The sequence below is a fragment of the Solea senegalensis genome, linkage group LG11 (genome assembly GCF_019176455.1).
Source record: "Solea senegalensis isolate Sse05_10M linkage group LG11, IFAPA_SoseM_1, whole genome shotgun sequence".
Classification (NCBI taxonomy): domain Eukaryota; kingdom Metazoa; phylum Chordata; class Actinopteri; order Pleuronectiformes; family Soleidae; genus Solea; species Solea senegalensis.
Window position 1 is genome coordinate 7,927,388 of NC_058031.1, and position 20,630 is coordinate 7,948,017.

Sequence of the window (20,630 nt, forward strand, 5' to 3'; positions counted from 1 at the left end):
GAGCAGTGTGTCTTGCTTACAGAGTACAGAAATGACGAATAGGTTATACTTTCAACACCTCTTTACAAATGAAAGTGAAATCTACAGTATGACAGAACATGTAGCAAATAGCAGTTAGTAGTCGTGAATCATTAGTGACAAATACACACAATGAAATGGCTATCTAAATAGTACCGAAATATTTTCTTTCTCACTCTTATCTTTCATAGGGGGTTTGCTCTGCTGGTGAATGCAAAGACGAGTAAATGGGATGACATCATTAAAAAGGTGACCTATAATAAATGTTCCACCTCCTTTTAATTTGGATTATGATGGATTTAAATAGTTTTGGAAACATTTTTGGCTCATGTAGAGACACTAAAAAAGACTTTATGTAGCATTAGTCTTTCTTTATTTTGAGTTCACATATTAAGCATTTGAGCATAGTGGAGAAACACCTTATATTTGTACCTCCTCTAAAACGGCATCACTTGAAACTTCCTTCAACGTGCACCTACATTGCCCACAATGTAGAGGCAGCTGAGCACAAACTGTGAAAACGTCTGCCAACTGTTTCACCAGGAAGCAAAACTGCAATGAAGATAAGGCTCAGCCAGATGTGTCGTTTCACCCACCACCACCTCATTATCTCATTCTGGTGCCCAGATGTGTCCGCACACAAGGACAAGGGAGGAAGCTTTGGGGGGAAATGGGTTTACAGCAGGCTGTTAGAAAAGGGGTGTGGACAGAGAGAGAGAGAGAGAGAGAGAGAGAGAGAGAGGCTGAAGGAGTGGGGCCATATAAAGAGCAATAGAACACATGCCAGGCTTTATCCTGCGTTCCTGTCCCGCTCAAACTACCAACACTCTCTGCCCTGACTCTCACTCACCGTTACTTACCGCACTTTTTGTTTCCACACACAGTCCCACCGACTACACTGAGTGACCAGAGAAGATGATGGCTGTGTCCATGTGGAGAATGAATGGGCTCTGGAGAAGGGTGGCTGCAGTTCTGGTGCTCTGCACCCTGTTGCTCAGCAGTGAGTACTCGCTCAAATTTCTTCTTTTGCTATGTTAAATTTGCATTAATGTTATATTCACTATATTCACCTCCAACTGCATGTGGAATTGAACTTTTTAGTTCCTTTGTAATTGTTGAAAAAAAATTTTGAAGATCAATCCCAAATTTAAATTTCACAGTATGTGTAACAGCCACTGTGCCTTGAAACACACTGGTTGTGGGCGGTTTGCTTTGAGGATGCATGTATGGTTAGCAGTGGTGAGGCTGCAGACACAAAGACCATGTTCAGGGGTGGAAAGTTGCAGTGGAGCAAACTTACATCCTGTAGTGCAACAGAATGGAGCTAATATGTGGTAGAATGCCTGTAAAAGACCTAAGAGGGTAATAATAATAAGACCACACACAAAAAACATTGTTTTAAACTTCATATTTATTAAGACTAGGATCTCAATGTTTTCATAAATAACACAGAATTATGTGCATGAGTTTGTCTCAGCCAGTTATAAAGATACTTCAAGCACATGTGACTGTGTGTGTGTGTGTTTGAGAGCTGCACGTGTGCTACATATTGCAAAGTAACCGCAGAATGCATGGCTTCAACAGCAAAACTTGTCTCTACCGTTTGCACATAGAAAACATAGTGCGTATGTATCTGTGTGGGTGTGTCCGTGTTCGTGTGTGTCTAAAACCATATGGATGTGTCTGGACTCACGGGGCAGTCCACTTCAAATCAGATTGAGGCCTGATGCTAATTGCAGGGTGACGATGTATGGCTTGGATAGTGTTGCTGCCTTGCTGGTTGTAAAGCCGGAGTGGTTCTTGGTCTGGCCAGTGTGATGACTTCTGCAGAGCCACCAGACTCCGTCTGTGGGCAGAGGTGTGGTGAATGTTAGGGGTGACCTTGGGACGATTCGGAGGAGTGTTCCACACTGATGAAAATAACCAAAGCTTTGCTACAAAGGGGGAAAAGACCATGAGAAGACACAAAGGCACTGTGCCTTCTGTGTGCATCAGCAGCTTGAAAGTAATTAGATTTCCTTGTATTAGTGGTCCCAACCGAGAGATGAATGCATGAATTCAGGGACAACTTGTAGTAGTTGCATATATCTTTGTGTTTTGTTCATTAGTTTTGTTGCTTGAAATGTGTACATGTAGGAGTCTGTTTTTAAGACATTTACTACATTATTGCATCAATTCCCTGCTTACCTTCATTCACATATCTGTTTGAAGTGGTATCTTTCATTGGTTCTGGCGTCACACCCATTTTGCATTTTAGCAGGCAGCTTCTGATTCATACATGAAGAATGTCATGTATGTTGTCTCAAGTCTGCTGACCCATTCTCAATTCTTTACCTCTCAATCCTCCAACAGCAGCCCATAGTCCAGCATCACTGTCATCACTTGTGTCCAACTAGCATCACAGCATGAATTTTACAGGGACATGGTCACATTTTTCCTTGAAAAAACACTATGGCTTTCATCTAGATTATGCCAGTTTTATCAGTCTGAGTTGCTGGCCTGCATACCATGGCTTTTTCTGTTTTTGGTTATTTTGCACCTCCAGCCAAGTCACAAGAGACATTTGGTCTCCTCATTGACCCTTTTTACAATATAGAGCTATGCGGCTGCGGTGGTATATGGGTCAGAGGGCTGTCTGTGGTGACGTCAATATTCTCAAACAAGGACACAAACAGTTGTCATGTTTCATGCTCCATTATGACTGGAATGCTAAAATAAAGAAGACTCTTTGTCAAGCCGGTCTTGATTAAATGGCTTTTACGTTAATGGTACAAAAGTAAACAAGGTTAAAAAACAAACGTGTACATTTCCCAGAAAACAAGCCTTTTCAATAAAGGGAAATAAAAGGGATTCCAAACAGTTTGGGGGCTTTTGTTTGATTACTTTTGAAAGAGGTTTGTGTTTTTGGTTCTGTTGTCGGGAGCGTCCTGCAGCATAAGTACAGTATTCTGGTCCATGTCAGACTTTTTAGATCCAAACTTGACAAAGTGACAGAATTAGTCCCATCTTTTAGATATGAGCTTCTCATTTTGTCTTGGCTTATTTGAGTCCTCATTTTTCCTGTCACTTTCACTCACTTCCTTTGTTTTGTGTCATCTATATAATGTGGAGGACAATAAAATAAGCTTTTGGTGAACAAATGTAAAAATAATCAAGAATTATGCTCAGTCAAATGTGACTTTAAAGTATAAAATGCAGTTAATCACATCTGCAACATTTGCAGTTGTAGTTGTAAGTCATACACATATTTAGTTTAAGGCCCCACTTCCCATGGCTGTCTTTCAGTAGTTATGCAATCGCACAAAAATGTAGCGCTGAAATGGGCATGCACTGCAGTGTTAGATGATGTCATCCAATATTTCTTGGAGTATGGTAGACGCTCTCTTTCTCTCTCAAGATTTCAGAGGGGAAAACCCAAGCTTTAAATCTTCTCTGTAGAAAGGGGGAAAACCTCTGGTCCCTCACTTCAGCTTGTCATCTACAATGACTTTCCTCTGTTCCTCTGCAGAATGAGCTGTGAACAATCTCTGTTAGAATAAACTACCTTAAATCTAAATCTGCTCATGATTGAGATTCCAAATTTGGTGTGCATGTGCTAAGGCATTTAAAGACATTGTATGTCATTTCTGCTGCTAGGGGTTTCACAATCAAGGCATTCGTCGTTCTTCAGTTGAAAGTCTCACACTTTCAGTTGAAAGTCTCACACTTTATGGGCACAGCGAATGGCAATGAATAGTTGTGATCCAGCCATCCATCCATTTTCTACTGCTTTATCCTCAACAGGAGGGTCACGAGGGGTGCTGTACCAATGTCAGCTGACAGGGTGATAGGTGGGGTACACCCTGGACAGTTTGCCAGTCCATTGCAGGGCCACTCTCACACCTACAGTCAATTTAGAGCGAGCTTGGATTTAGTTAATCCCCATATTGCATGTTTCTGGACTGTGGGAGGAAGCCGGAAAACATGGAGAAAACCCACACACACACACACACACACACAGGGAGAACATGCAAACTCCATGCAGAAAGGCCCTTGTTCCAACTGGGACTAAAACCTGGGTCTTTTTGCTGCAAAGGCAATTACATCATTAAAAGGTGACCAAAAAACTGATTTATATGGGTTTAAAGAGAGTTGGAAAAGTTAAGCTAATGTTAGTACACTACTCAACAAAATCTATAACATTAATTTTGTTATTTTTGGATATTTTAAATGCAAAAATGTTACATATTATATCTGTAAGTGGCCTTACTTATACAGTACAAACCCTGAAGTCTCAATGAAAGGATGGGGAGGTTTTTTTTCACTGCGGTGAGCTTGACGACGATTGAACATAGCGTCAAAAACATCACTCCCAGGGAAGCTCAGCTTCTCTCGCTGTCTGTGGAGCAGTGGGCAGGGCTTCTGCATGATGATTGGAGGAAATATCTGAAAGGAGGAAGCAGTTTTTGATTGACAGCGTTGCAGAAACATATATGCCTCAGTCCTGTGTGGGGTATGTGAGGGAAGTCTGTAGACAAATAGCTGGTCGTTGTGTGTTATTTGCTCAGTGATATGTAAATAAAAACACTATCATAGCGTTTCAGTTTTACATAATCATCGCCTTTCCTTGTTCTAGTTGTTCATTTGCAGAATTTATGTATACATAACTGGGCCTACAATGAGCTTCCCCTGTTTCAAAGACCAGCAACTGCCCCTGAAGTGAGAGAATCTTGGATTCCTTCAGGGATGTGACAAAATGAGCTAAAGGACAGCACAGACTTCACAGAGAGCAGGTCTCCCTGCAGACAAATGTAAAGAGCTTTGATTCTCAGACCGATTTGCTCCTGCCAACATAAACATGAGCAGAATATTGCAAATCTTTCTCTCAAGGCCTTCAGCTATTGACCAGCATTCTTACTGTCCCAAGTTGTGATGAATTCTGACTCACGTCATCAGCTAGAGGGTGTGGGTCTTTTATGTAAGCCTTGGCAGATAGTGGTCTTATGTCAGCTTGGGTGTGTGTCCGCTGAGGCCCAAGGTTATGGCTGAGGTGCCTCTTGAGATCTCACTCTAATTGAACCTGGACCCTGTTTTCTGTCTAACACATAGAAGAGATCCAGATTGGTCGATAACTGAAATCAGTCAGATGTCCTAAAAAACAAAGACTGTCATAAGTGATTGTACTGTTACCTCGTCTGCCAGCCCTCATCAGCATAAACACAGTGATTAAATTGAGTACATTTTAAAGTGTTGTTTTTTTTTCTGTCTGAATTATCTTCCTCTGAAACCGACTCTATTCCAAAGAAAACATATTAAAGATAAGAAAACACCACCAATGTCACTGCTCACTAAATCATCCAGGAAAAGGAGTTAACTTGGAGAAATAGATCGTCTAGCAACAATATTTACCTAGCGAAACAGTCTTAATGAAAAGCAGACACTGTGCTAGCATTCAAATCTCTTTTCCAATTACTGCTGTTCTGCTGAGCTTATTGTTCCTTGTTCCCCTGGCACCCTGCTGCAATTTTACAGCTGCTGGGTTTTACCAGCAGAGGTTGAGTGTGGTCGGGGGGGGCTTCTCCTTTCTCCTTTATTTTCAGCAAATTTGGCGTCATAATCAGCTCTCTCAGAGGCAGAGAAACTACAAATGCCCTTGCTCAGATCCAACTCTCTCCTTCTGTTGAGCCTTTGCTTCTCCCCTCATCGTTAAGTTTTCACACTTGGTTGAGAACTGAAACTTCCACAACAGCTCAGCAATCCTTGATTGATCCAAGGATTCTTTTTTTTTTTTAGAAAGAATTTGATGCAAAAAGCACATATCAAGTGCATGTTGTATACTAGGTAGGGCTTTCTTGATGGAAGGGAATAGTGCTCACTTTGTGGAATAAAAGCACTTAATGAGCCCTGACTGAGGCCCTTTGACTGCTACAATAATTGTTCCTGGTAATTATGTTTAGTATAAACCATGTCATTGAAGCCAGGCTTTTTAATTCAAAACAAGAATGTTTTGACACTACATTCATTGGCACTGTATGGTGTGGGTGCTTTTTTGAAAAAAATAAGTTGTTAGGATGTGAGTTGGAGATTACTTTCTACGATGACTGGTTTGATTAGATTTCTCAATATTCCTCTCCCACTCTGCTGAGCCTCAGTCATATCAGAACCAGATTGTTTTGGGCTCTTGGTCTGGACGTCTTTTCACGACCTCTCCCCACAAGGACTCGTGTTAAAACGGCAGTTGGGATGAGTCCATGCACATCTACTCCTAAAGTCCAGTCCTGGTTCTGACACAGGGCGGGGAGCAGCTCCAGTTTGTATCCACGAACCAAATGGATGGACTGTTTTGGAAACAGGTTTTAGGTTTCACTGCCCTACTGAAACTATCTGAATGAGTAAATTAGTGGTTCAAAAACAACAATGGTCAGTAGCTGCTATCAATCACAGGTTTTGAAAGTTAATCCAATATCAGAGTATCTAAAGGCAAACGAAGAATAGAACTATGCTTGACCTTGTGGGACATTAAAACATCAAAAACAGTGGACGGTTTCTTTATTGCATCTCCTATACTGGTGCCTGTTATCTGCAACGCCCAGCATGTTCACCTCTGCAGCTAGCAGAGGTCACTGCATGTCGTGTGCTTTGACAGCCACATCCTGTTATAGGATGTGCATGGATAACGTTCCAAATCTGTTGTTAATTCCTTTTTATGATTTTTTTTTTTTCTTTCTCAAAAGTATCGTGTGTTTTGTTAAAAAACACCGAGGGTGTGGGCAGGGTGGAATAAGTCAACTTTTACCACCCGTCTGCACAGAAACAAAAATAGTTCTCACGTTCGGGGACACGAGCAGTGTATTTGTGGGGATTTACTTTTCCCAGATTGTCCCTGGAGTAGTAAGTAGTAGTAAAGTGGCCTGTATTTGTTTTTCGTGGCTTGACTTGGTGGTTCAGTTTATTATAGTAATGTTATTTTTTTTATATATATATCCTCTGAAGTTAGACGACATAATGTTTATGATTTTGTTCTTTTATGTTCTGAGACCAGGTCTTATAGACATTCCTGTAATTGCATGTACTGGGTACAGGTTTTCTTGTTTTAGGGGAGACCGGGTCTCATCTGTCAGATGTAAATTAATTTAAAGGATGAATCATTAAGTAGTCAAAATGCCAAACTTGTAGTGCTCCCAGCATTTTACCACTATACTGCATAACAAATGTAATGCTTGTTACATTTATAAAGAGCTTCTTGTTACATTCAGACCATGTTGATTAATTCTATCAGCTGTTTAGATTGTATGTCACATTTCTGTGCTACTCCCGGGAAGTTATTTCTCTTATGTTGAGACAGACGAGGACAACAGCCACGTTGCGCTAGTAAAGTGAGACGGCTGCAAACACAAAGAAGTGCATACGAAAATGAACATTTCTTTCCTCCACCTGCTCCTCTGCTGCCGCTGTATACACACATATTTCCCCCCCAGTCTGATACATTAGCCCAAACTAGCCGCAAAGAACAAACAACAAAAAAATCACCACAAGTTATGCACTGACATTTTTATAGAAGAATAAATAATGAAAAATGTTTGTTCATCTTTGTTGACTACTACGTCCATTTCTTTGTCCCGGATTTCCATCAATGATCTGTGGGTCTGAAGAATTACTGACTTTATTGGAGCTGAGGTGACATTTTCCTTGAAGGGAACAAGATGAGACCTTAGAGTTGTCCTTGGACATCTGCTAGCAGGGGAAGTGACGACAGCAGGGTGTGACTCGTTAGGACAGCCAAGTTGTTGTCTCGGTGGACTGGGTGGAAGTCACATGCAAGTCTCAAGATTCATCGTGGATGCTTTTCCACTTATGCATGATGTCAGCGATCTCACAGCTCCCTGACAGTAGAGCACACATGCAGGGAGGGACGGAGTTCCCTGAAGGGAGACGTGCTGCAGCTGCACCACTCTCCAGCTCTTCAGGCTCCGCCCCTGTGTCCCCAGAGAGAAAGCAGGTCTCATCTTTTAAATTCCACAAGTAAAGGACGGTTGTCCCCTGCTCATACTCGCTGACTGCAACCGTTTAATCAGGTGTGACAGTATTTGTTTTTACGGCACTCATGCTTCCATACCATAAATCTGAGTGCTGGAATACGCTATTACAATGGCAGCTAGTCATGAATGATATCAGTAGTAGCTAAAGTACACATACACACACACAGACGCAGCCTGTTTGGTTGTGATAAAGACAGCCACAGTATTGTGTGCAGTTAAAGTTCCGCTCATATGGCATGCTGAGGCCTCTGCTGTAAATGGAGGTATGCTTACTGACATTAAGTGCATCAATACACTGTCCACTGTCACACAACTAAGAAGTTCTTGAACCTGGCACTTCAAAGTCCTTTTAACGGCTGTACTTCAAGAAAAAAAAGTTATATTTTTGTAGCTTTGTCCATTTGCTCAGTTGGTTATGATAACATTTTAGTTCAAGTCCAATAGGTCACGAAACAAAAGCAGTCTGATGATCGTAAGAATCACAGCTTTGTTTTTGTGATCTCTAGCGACCACTAAGCAACGTCTAGTGCTCCATGTGCCAAGAAAAGGAAAGCAGCTGTTGAGCAGTAGAGATGTGTCAGTGTAAGATGCAGAAATCAAACTAGAAACTTCACACTGTCACATCAGCAAAATGAAATTTTCCCTTTTCAGGAATTTTCCATGAACGCTTGGTTTTCTTTGCCTTTTATTGGCTGTGCCTACTATGTGTGTGTGTGCGTGTGTGTGTGCGCTTAAGTTGTGATGATTAAGGTTAGAGTAAGGGCCTAGGGAGTGCATTATGTCTATGAGCGTCTTCAATATGATATCTATTCAAAAATGTGTGCTCGGTTAAACCCTGTCTCAGCATCGGCTTCTTTCACTAATATACTCTCTCCAGAGCGATTTCTGTACTCCACATTTTCGAGCTCTGTGGTAGGGTTGTGTGTGTATGTGTGTGTGTGCGTTCATGAACTTGTGTGGGTGTGTCTGATAGTGAATAAAGGGAGTTGGCGGGCTTTTCCCCAGTGGGGAAGACAGTTGAGTTAAGAGCAAAATTGTCTAGAAGGAAACGGAATGTAAAGTGTAGGTTCTCGTTTTCATAACAAGTTCAGTATGTAAATTGATGATGAGAACCAGTTTTCCCCTTCACCTTATCATCTGTTTCCTGCTCTCCTCTGTGTCCACTTTAGTCTGAATGGTCTGGAAATATATGGTTTACCACCTGAGGCAGAGGAAGCAGGAAACCTCACATCTGAATGTGTCTAGTGTTGCCTTGAAATTTGATTTATTCTTAGTGTGGACCACATATTATGATACTCTGGAATTCAAGCAGAGGGTGATAATGTGCAGTACAGCATTGTTAATTCAGCGGTGCCTTATAATGCGTTCCTCCACATATTGTCTTCCACAGTCAGTTGTAACATTCTTGACAAGCGATTAAAGTGTGTACATGAACTATAGTTGGGTCAGCAACTCAGAAGCTCCAAAACATTCCAGCAACACTTCATTAATACCTGTTGTGGAATTTTCCTGGACAGGAAATGGCTTTTTTTCCCTGAGCTGTGTGGAAACAAGTACAGTTGTTATTTGGTGGTGAAATATTTGCCTTTGTCCTGCCTCATAATTGTTGCTTCAACTCCAAGTAAAAGAATGCAGCGTTTGAGCGGCTCCTGAACCCATATCATATCTCCTCCTTAACCTATGATTTAGCTCTTTGCGTCTGGCATGCCTTCGCACCGCACAACACGTCAAAGAGGGGAACACCCAGGTGTAGATATTTGAGGAGGACAGCCTGGGAAGGAAATCCACTTGATGTAGCCCAGTAGTGGAGAAAAAAAGTGAGGATTGAGGATTCACTTGAACCCAGAGGTTGTACATGTAGCCTGTTGCCTTGGCCATGTGCTTTCTGAACCCATCAAATACTCTCCAGAGGGAGAGACCAAGGTTGTTCGTCTGTGTTTGTGTTGAGACAAGAGGTGCAGAGGCTTCGGTGATGATGCTGGCTGGAAACACAGTGAGATTTCTGACACAGCTGTCTGAAGAGGCTGTGTCCACAGTGGTTGAGTGTTAGTGTGGATGAAGGTTTTATTCGCAGAGTGCACAAGCTTGTGTCAGGTTAGATTGGTGTATGTAGTGGTGAAGTGTGCAGACTCTATGACAAGATACATTGTAGCCCTAGAAAACATGTATATGTAGAATAACAAGTTCCTAACTTAGAGCTGCAGTTGTTTTAATTAACTGACAGTGTGCCTTCTTCTTATTCGTCTGTGATATATGTATTTATTATTTTCCAATTAACTGACCCTGCCACGTGTAGGTCTAATTTGTAAAAGAGATTTTAATTTCAAATGGTCTTCCTACTAAAGCAAAGGCTGAATAAAATGAACTGCTTTGACTGGGAAGAGGTTTAAAAATGTTCCATTTATACCATATGTCTTCAAGGAAATATATATAGCTACAACTGAGGTATTTAGGATTATGATTTATGTCCAGTTAAACCAGTTAAAATGCAGAATATGTCAATGAAGCCAGCCGATACCGATATTCAGTCCAAACATCATAGCAGGAGGACATGAGACAGTAAAACATTTAAATTCACTGTATCTGGTTGATAGTGGTGCACTGAACACATCCCCCCTCTGATTTCAGCATAGTTTTGGTGAAATGTTAAACTGTTTACATGCTGTTTTGGTTTCCTGTTATGCCGAGGGGAATGTTTAGAGAGGAGGGAGCAGGATGCAGTAGTTTACAACGCTGTTGTCCTTGTTTGCCTCTGATTGATGAAAGGTTCAACGCTTTGGTTTGGATTGGTAGTGTGTATGATAATCCCTGATGACACACTGATACTTCTCACGTTCATGGCTGTGGAATCGAGGCTGATGGGCTCAGTTGTGAGTTGTCCATATCTGTGTTGAAGTGTAATCAGACTCGTTCTTGCAACAGTTCAATCACATTATCCAGTTAGATGAATTAGCATATAGTATTTCGAGAATGATCCAATTCAACCAAGGCAATTTAGCACTCCATTTATCTCAGGAAACCTCACGCGGGTTTAGAAAATGACTTCCTATTTTGGTTTAAGCACCACCCAGTTCAATCCCTATGTTATTGCAGAAATCAGATTTTTCTTCTCCCAGAGGACGGATGTGTAGTCAAGAGGCCGTGACCTTTTGACTGAGCAGTTTATTTGCATAAGGTTCAGACAGTGAGTATTAGCCCATGTGTGACTACCAATTAGTTGGAGCCCAGAGCACAAATAGATTTGGCATTTTTGGGATGGGCATGGCCAAGCTGTTCAAACCAACCCTCTGCCCTGACCTCATTGACTCAGTGTGTGCTTGAAACTTCAACATTAACATTTTAACATTAGAGAAGTGGGAAAAAAAATGTGATTTGCACTGAGACACTTGGGCAAGTTGCTGCAACTTATCTTAAGGTTGATATACTCATTCATAATTCAGTCACATCAGGAAACCCATAAAGATGACATGTCTTTGACCTCGTGTGACCTACTGTGTGACTGTTTTATCACCAATGTCCATTGAGAGTATCTCAGAAAATCGTGGAATAAAGACACTTCAGACGTCAGACATTCTTTTAAGTATCAGACAAAGTCATTGATAGTTTTCTTTCCTCATAAGTACACATAGTAGCCTTCTCAGGATACTTCTAAAAGTGCCAAATTGTCAACAAATAAAGGATAAAACATGCGGCGTCCATGTTGTAGCCAAAGTTATAGGAAGTATGAAACGTGGCTGTCCTCCACTTTTGTCTCAGCTCTGTTTAATTGAAGGCCGGCAGAGTCAGAATTCATCTGTAATATAATACTGTATACAGAGCAGATGATTTCTTTCCTTCCTGCATCAAAGAGCATTGGTTAATCAGATGATTCATCAATGTTTCCCTCTGTCCCTCCTTTCTCTTATTACTTTCTCACACTCACTTGCTCTCCATTCTTTGCAGATGAGGTGATATGTCAAGATGATGCAACAGTAGCTCCCGTGGCTACTACAGCTGCAGCTGACGTCGATGCAGGTAGGAATCCTGGTCCTAATTACAATTCCAAATTTTGTCACATTCATATTTGCGACATTGACCTATACAATACATATACTACCAGCATGTGTGTATAACGGCATTCTCCTTGCACTGTGCCCTTAGCAACAGACCCTATGGCTGCAGTTGTTACAGGTTCCCCCACTGGAGGTGCCTCTGCATCTCCCGGTGTTGCAGGCGCTGCTGCTTCTTCAACTCCAGGAGCTACCCAGTTCCCAGCAACTGTTATTCACTTTTTACTCAGTAGTACCTTAGGGACCACTGTTAACCCCACTGTTGCAGGTGCAGGGTTAGCAGATAACTCTCCTGCCATTAAAGTGGTGGTGGTAAGTACCAGCCTGTACCATTTTTATTTGTGCATCTTTTGTGTCCCTATTCTTTCAACTTTTCAATTATTTTTGTGGATTTGTTTAGAAAGGAAATGTTTTTTTTACAGTGGATGACTGATGCTGTGGTTACAACAGTAGTATCAGTCGTCTCCTGACGTCATGTACAGTATCTATCTGACCTGGCTTACTGTCTCCACAGCCTGAAGTGGCATGTGTTGGAAAAGAAGACATCCCAGAAAGCAGTGCTGTAAAGGCCGTGGTAAAAACGGATGATTGTGTGAGTACAAGTCATTGTCATACAAAACAGCATATTTGTCTCATAACATATCCACCTAATGCCACTTCAGCAAGGGCTTTGGTAGATACTAATATCATCTTATGGCCCTTTTTTCACTTCGGGCTCGACACGGCACGGTTTAGGTTGCATCTCCACTACAAAAAAAGTACCTACTTAACGTGGGCGGAGTCATCACTGCACGGCTGCGTGACTTAGTTTCACACGCGACGCACAAACGAGTGACTAGTCAGTTGTTTGTATTTGTTCAGTACTTCCTCCATAACCGGAGCACAGACTCCATCTGACACAGTTGCTGGAGAGCAGCAGGGTTTGTGATGCCAGCACACCCTGTTAATTATAGAGATTTTAGACATTTCCCTGGTAATGGTTGGAGATTAAGACACGTTTTTAGGATTATTAAGTCTTTTTTATATTTTGGCACTGTTTTGCTTGATTTTTGTGTCGGACGTCTCTCTCTGTGTCGGCACTCTGGCCAGTCAGTGGCCGGCAGTCTGACGACGTCACGCATAGTGCCTACTCAGCACGCTTGGAACCTAGCCGAAGCAGGTATTAAAAAAAAATGATCTGGTACCAGGTACTATGGTAGTGGAAACACAACTTAACCATGCCGTGGCGAGGCGAGAAGAGCCGGTGGAAACGTCATTATAAGGACAGGGTCATACTTAACATGTTCCGCGCTCATGGAGAGCCATTTGGCATTTCTGCATGTGCATTCTTTCCCCCACATTCATTCATACTAAAACGAGGGTCTGCATCAGTCTAGCACTCCACACCACCATACTCCATCTCAGACGCATGTTTGATCAAAGCAAGAGTACGTCGCCAACTGAACTGTAAAGTGTTGTACTGTCGACAACAGTCAGCAAACTGGGGGTGTGCTCCAAGGTTACTATAGTTAACGAAAATTAACAACATAACAAAAACTAGAATGGAATAAAACATTTTCGTTAAATAAAATAAAATAGTTTAAAAAACACAGATAACTAACTGAAACTGAATGTTGTGTTTACAAAACTAACTAAAATTGTGTTTGTAAATTTATTTCATTCATAAATAATCCTTTTGCTTTTGTTTTTGTTTACAATGTGATACATAAGGCTATGCAAGTTAAACATTCCTTAAGTTCTTATTTATTATTATTTATGTTATGTTCATGTGTGTCTTTAGTCCGTCGGCGATTCGATTTTTACCTTTCACACTAACTGCATCCATCCTCAGCATTATTGTGTACATTTTGCACTTCAGGCTAATTTCTTGAAGACTGTTATATTTGATTCAGTGTGGGTTTTGTTCATCTGTCCTAATACATATTTAAAATGCCCTCTTTTGTTGGGTTTTTATGACACAGTACTTATTATGACCTTTTTGCATCTTGCACCTGGCAAATACTCCATATTATTAAAAACTAAAACTAATAAAAACTAAACTGAAACTAAGTATTTACAAAAAATAAAAACTAGAAAATCCACTCTTAAAACAAATTAAATCTCATTTTAAAAACAAAACCTCAAAACTAAATAAAAAACTAAAACCAATAAAAAATCCAGCACCATTATCACCTTAGTGTGCTCACAGTCGTCCATGTAGGGTCCATACGGATGTCCACAAAAACGGGTGGATAAAGAATTGTACATATGATATGGACCCTCGTGGACCTCTGTGCACACACGGACATGGAAAGTATGATCCAGCCTTTAAAGTAGCTCTCATCTCCTCCGTTCCAAACACAGACATTAAACTACAAGCAGCTGAGATTTTCCACAGTTGCAATCTTTGATATCAAAGTGATCCACTGATCCAAAATAATCCAACTTCATCGACTGACACTTCTTTTTACGAGGACCTTTATCCCTCCTGCACCTTGCATCAAGGGCAAACAGCTTACTTTATGTAGAAGGAAAAGATGAATGTGTTTTTAAGTGCTACAGTTGGAAAGGCAGCCCCGATAAAGGCTGATCTTTTCTCAGACATTCCTCAGGTGTTGTAAATCTTGAGACTGTGTTCCTGGCAGGAGATAAATGATGGGGACCGGGCTAATGTTTCCTCTCTAGCTCTTAGGTCCTCGGGGCAAGATGAGGAATTGCGAGGGTGTGGCTTCGTTTTGTGGAGGGGGGTGGTTATGGCAAAAAAAAAAGATTTTATTACGCAGAGAGGTGCTTTTCAGGTTTTCTCAAGAGAGGAACATGGAGGCGTGTTGCTGTACAATAATAGTTTTCTCTCACATTGTTAACATTTATGTGTCCAGTTGTCAGTTGCTAATGTGTTAAAGCCCAGCAAAGGTGTAATGTTCAAACACGGCTCGTTATTGCAGCGTACAAGTATGTCAGTCCTGCTGCATGTAGCTGAAGCAGCAGGTCAGATCGCAGCCCACATACTTACATTAGCCTCCATTTGGGTTGTTACTGTAACATCAGAGCTAAGAACAGCTGCAGAAGCCATCTGTCCAACTCAGCCTGAATCTAAACATGGACTCCAGAGCCAGAGGCTTTAGCCAACTGTTGATTCATTTAAAATGCGGGCAAGAGTGAGTGAATGAAGTAAACGACCTGCATCGATGAAACAAATTTAATTGCACAGTATGTAATGTCTGCGAAAAAGGGGACTCTCCCTCAAAACAATAACAAAAGACCTTTAATTTGATCATTTCAGGAAGAAGCGTGGGTTCATTGGAATTGTTCATTTGGGTCCCCCCGTGCATTTGCTCCTCACGAGGAGAGCTTTGGTGGCAGAACGCGCAGGAGCCTGCAATAAGTAGCCGTGATCCATTAATGATGAATAGACGGGATAAAAGGAAATATAGGGTGTTTGTCTTAAAGGTTATTGCAGAGACGGTGAAGCGGATAACTCATTAATAATATCATTAAAAGGCAAGATGTTGGAAATGTTAATATAATATAAGCAAAATTAGTTAAATTTAATGTTACAAATGTATATCTTAAATGAAGCAACAGTGCCTTTTCAATACATTCAAAATGTAAAACACACATTGTCGCTCTTATGACATTGTTCAGGATCAAATCTGTGTTATTTGATCTGTGTTGTTAAAATGTCCTCATTTTAATGCAAATCCTCAGTCAGCTGAAGCCTTCGGGCTTGGATGCGGAGTAAGGTCAAACAAGTACAAGAGGATTTAGGATTCCTCAGAGAAACATGAGTAGCATACAGTGTTAAGGGTCATAAGTGAAACAGACAGGTGTAGAGGCGAAGACGTTTTCCAGCCTTTTCTCATACTGGACTGGATGCTACAGCAGAGTCCAGCTGTGGACCAACTCCCACCTAAGTGAGGATTTAGGGCTTGCTTACAGTGGCCTTCTGGGAGCACTGAGAGCTGTGTGCACCACAGTACAGTGTTCCCAAAGCACAAAAGCGTAATATTGTGCAAGGAGGTGATGTCATAGCTCAGGGTTAAGGTGGGAAAAGAAGGTGCGGTCACCAAAATTTCCCTCCAACTTTTTGTCCCCATTGCGCACACAGAAGCATATGTGGATTTGATGGTATGCTGAGAAAGTAAAAAAAAATCTAAACCTGTTGTGCACTATATACTAAAATCTACTCAGGGAATGAATCGCCCTTAAAATAAGGAAATGTAACTTCATCATAATCTACAGCTCACATCATCCATTTTATTCCAACTGTTACTGATTGTAAATGTGTAGTAAAAGTACTGTATTGAAGACGTCCCATCCTTTCTTACAGGAGGAAACTAAAAGCATCATTCAGAAGAATCCTGCAGGCTGGTGCAGCTCGGACAACTGTAATCTACAAATCTTCCAAGATGGCAAGACAGTGCTTGTGGCCAGTGAAGATTGTGGGTATTCATGGAATATTGTAATAACTCGCACCACATAAAGGGTGATAATACAAATCTAATAATATAATAATACAATTTCAAATATCCATTTCCCTTCCAGCTTCTTTGGCTATTTTGAATGAGGCACTCCAGAGTGACAGTTTGAAAGACAAGGTAAGAAAGCACGAAATGCAACCAACATGAATGTGATGGTGAAATAACCTCGAAGGTCTTATGCATGTGTTCAACTGTAAGAGGGCTTTCAATGCATATTTGGATTCTTTGATTAAACAACTAGGAAGGAGGAAGGAAAAGGAAAGGAGGGGATGTGCACAGATACAACAAGGATGTTTTTTTTCACACATCAAGCAGTAAAGCTGATGTGAGAGAAATGCTGTGCTGAAAATGACTTGTCTTTGTTGTTTTGTTTTGTTTTTCATTATTTTCTCATGTGAATGCTTCCATTAAATCAGTGAGGCTTAGGTTTTGGTTTGCTCAGTAAGAATGGTACGTGACAGTTAAGCTCGACGGTTAGAAACACCCCGGCTTCCGCCTCACATTTTTTTATGCCTGAATGTAAACAGCCCCGTATACCACTGAAGCAGAGGAAGTGGCTAGAAATGTGCAGGGGCGTCGAGGATTAATGCGCCAAAGTACTAAAGATTCCCTGTTCCATGACAGGCGGTTACCTCCATTGTTGTGTGGGAGGAGCTGTGATACTCAGGGGTGTCAAATGCAGTGGAGTTCAGGGGCCACATACAGTGCAATTTTATCTCAAGTGGGCCGGACACGTAAAATAATAACTTAATAACCTATAGACAATAAGATCTCCAAATGTTTCCCTTTGCGCCCCTGCCCTAACTTTAATGATGAACACTGAGGCTCAACTGAAATCCTTTGAGCACTATGACATGGTTTCTGTTGTCTGTTTGTTTTCAGCTGGGTGTCACAAAGGTCGGGACATCTTCAGGTTCCTCTGTGTTTGCTGGAATTCTGGTCACCGGTCTACTCGCCGCCCTTGCAATCACAATAGGTTACTTCAAATGCCAACGCAAGCCCGAAAGCAAGGGCGTGAGGCTGGTGAGCATATTTTCCCGTTTTTTGATATTTGTTGTGAATCAAATCTCCATGTGCTGCTGCTCTGTGGCCACTTACAGTGTGTGCTGATTTACGACCCTCCGGCTCACACGTTTGAATGAGTTGGTATCATTCAGCAGCACAGAGCCAGTCCATTGAAAACTATTACATAGATTTAGCTTCTTTCTTTTTCTTTTTTTTTTTTCTTAAATCTACAAAAACTGCAACTTCTTTGACCCTTCACATGATCTGCAGGTGTGTTTTATTGAAATGCCATAAATATTCAATACGGTGTATTTACGCCTTATGCCGTGGGCGTCTGCAATCACAGCTGTTATTGTAGATTGAGCAACCGTGTGCTTTAGATATTCTTGGCCACGCTGGACGTCTTATTGCCTCTAAATCAAAACATTTCCTGACTTTTGAAGCAGCTGCTGCCAGCATTTTAATCAGGGAAAGTTATTGGACAGCTATCAGAGGGAAGACGCAGGGAAAAAGAGAGTGTGCTTTATCCAAAGACCCACGCCCTTCTCCCTGCCGCTGGATTCATCTGCCGTTTCATGTCGTCGCCAGACACACAGCTGTTTCTCTGTGCCATTCACAGTATCAACAGCGGAAAGGTGACATGTGTGTGTATGTGTTTTATTTAGACGATCATCAAATTACTTTACAAAACGTTTATGACTAAAGGAATCACTTTTTAGTTTTTCGAATCACGTTTTTTAGTAGATCACATGTTTTGTATTGTAACGCACGATCTTCAGACGTGGAGAACATGAGAAACATTTTCCACAAATGGTATTTATATATGTATTTATTTAGTATATCACGGGATGTACAAAGGAAAGTATTCAACAATGTTGTGTAGGAGAGAGCTTTGTTATCAATAACTGGACAATAACAAGCGACTATTGACCTTTAGGTGAACTGAGGGAAATCTACAGTTGCTTGTACGAACATGAGCACACAAACCTTTGCTTTCGACCTATGTCAAAGATGTCCTGCAAACAAAAATGTATGTAGTGTCTCTGTCTCACCCTAATAAACGCAATCAGTGGGATCGTGTACAGTTGCACTGCATGGTCTAAACCGCTGTGTACATTTCAACACACATTTGAAGTGTCTTGATAAGCAGGTTTTTTATCTCTGTGTTTTGTAGGCAGAAGAGGCCTACCCAGTAGACCAGGAGAACCAGGGGAACACCCTTGCGTCTGAGGCCCCCCTCAACCCCCCTCCAGAAACCCAGGAGAAACCCAGCGTAAATGGAGAGTCCCCCGAGGCAGCCAAGACCGAGCCACCTCCTCCCAACAATGGCCACTCCACTGCCAAGACAGCAGACACAGAGCTGTGAAATAGTCTACCATTGAATTTCAGACCAGGAACTACCCCCAAACACCCCCATTCACACACACACACACACACACACACTTACGAAAACCAGCCTGGCTTTTTGAATCCCCCGCTGCCCAACCACACAGCACAGTGGACATCAGGGGCTAAACGTGTCTCCTACATCAACACTCCTCTTGTCATGGTTCCCTTTGACGATGTGCCTCAGCAAACACCAGGAAAGCTAGTTTGACGACGACGGCGGCGGCGGCAGTGGTGGTGATGGCGTTGGTAACGTCGTTGACGGCAGTCAGGCTGGAGACGACAGGGAGGGGATGAACACTCACTAGCACTCGTCAGCACTGGCTCCCATGGCGACTGCAGCTTGTGGAGTCACAGCTGTGCGTGCCGTCAACACCCAGCAGAGTATTTGCTCCGCGAGTCAGGTTTAAAGTCTCAGCCAAAGCTTTTGATTAGAGAAACACAGCGCAAGCACGCAAAATGAAATTGTTCCTCGGTTTATTGATAAGACATGACAGGCGGGTAGACGGGAAACCAATCACTCTGCCTTGAAATCTGTTTACACACTTTCTCAGAGAGAAACTCCACTGGGCTCTCATCCTGTGTGTCTGATTGAGTTATTGATTGTGTGTGTGTGTGTGCGCGTGTGTGTGTAGCTGTCAGATCCTGCATGTGTGGGTAAACGTGTACTGGCATACTGTGCATGGACTGTATAAAGCTTTTATTTTCCTGCTTACTTTTGTTTGTGCTGTATGCATGTTTGGTTAGGAGTGAGAGTCTGAATGTGCATGTGACATTAGCCACGGATTTGTGTATGTTACGTTGACCGAGTGACGTCTCACTGAGTCAGTTCCCCGCGACGAGCATGAAGGAATACTGAAGTTTGAATCATTTTTCACCATTTCTCTTGAGCAGGGGGAGATGTAAGGAGTTCCCCGATCTGCTGCTGTGAACTGAAGTGAGATTAATCACAAAGTCAACACAAACTCCATCCGTTTGTCAGTGTTATTCTCTTTTCAATATTCTGTATAAGCTCTTTACTATCAGTATTCTTTTGAGCAGCGTGTATAATATTTTTTGTTTTAATATTGTTTTGTATTTTGTGCGCAGACACTTGCAGTGTTCATCTTCTTACGTTTCATTTCATCGCTTAAGCCGTACTAAAATCATGTTCACAAAGTTTGACACGGAAAGACGCTCAAGGGACTGTGACTGTTAGAAATGAGCATCAGGCGAAATCGAAATCTGTGATTTTTCTTCTTCACTTTGGTTTGTGAGTCCACGTGGAGTCGTTTTTTTTACTGACATGACTTTTGTTGAACTTGAACAAAGAAAAATTAATGATAAGAGAAGAATCAGATTTCTCACTTTTTTTTTCCCTTTCTCTTCCATTTTTGTATATTTTCATTTCTAACATTCCAGTGTTTCATTCTACTAGCGCTCGGCAGTTTAAATTGGATCTAACATGAAAAAAAAAAATAAAAAAAGAGGAAACAACCTGAGATGGATCGTCATTCTTTTTCATGTGAGTGGACGGAGTCGTGCACATGTGCTGCACTTATATACCCATACACACATCTGTGTTCTAACGTACATGAGATTTCAATCCCACTGGGCTCATAAGGTCACACAGCTGGTTTCCATAAGCAGTAGTAATGACATCACTTCACGCTGTTTTGTCTTTCACAGTTTCGGGGTGGGGCCGCGAAAAGATC

The 20,630-nt window shown here is 41.7% G+C and overlaps 1 protein-coding gene across 1 annotated transcript; it reads left to right on the top strand.

The window, feature by feature from the left end:
- Positions 1 to 752: 752 nt before the first annotated feature.
- Positions 753 to 20,417, top strand: si:dkey-261h17.1. The gene is made up of 8 exons (XM_044038303.1): positions 753 to 1,018; positions 11,979 to 12,050; positions 12,177 to 12,397; positions 12,600 to 12,677; positions 16,395 to 16,506; positions 16,610 to 16,662; positions 17,428 to 17,568; positions 18,725 to 20,417. The coding sequence occupies exons 1-8, from the start codon at positions 934 to 936 to the stop codon at positions 18,914 to 18,916; spliced, it is 954 nt and encodes a 317-aa protein (XP_043894238.1). The 5' UTR covers positions 753 to 933; the 3' UTR covers positions 18,917 to 20,417.
- Positions 20,418 to 20,630: the final 213 nt, after the last annotated feature.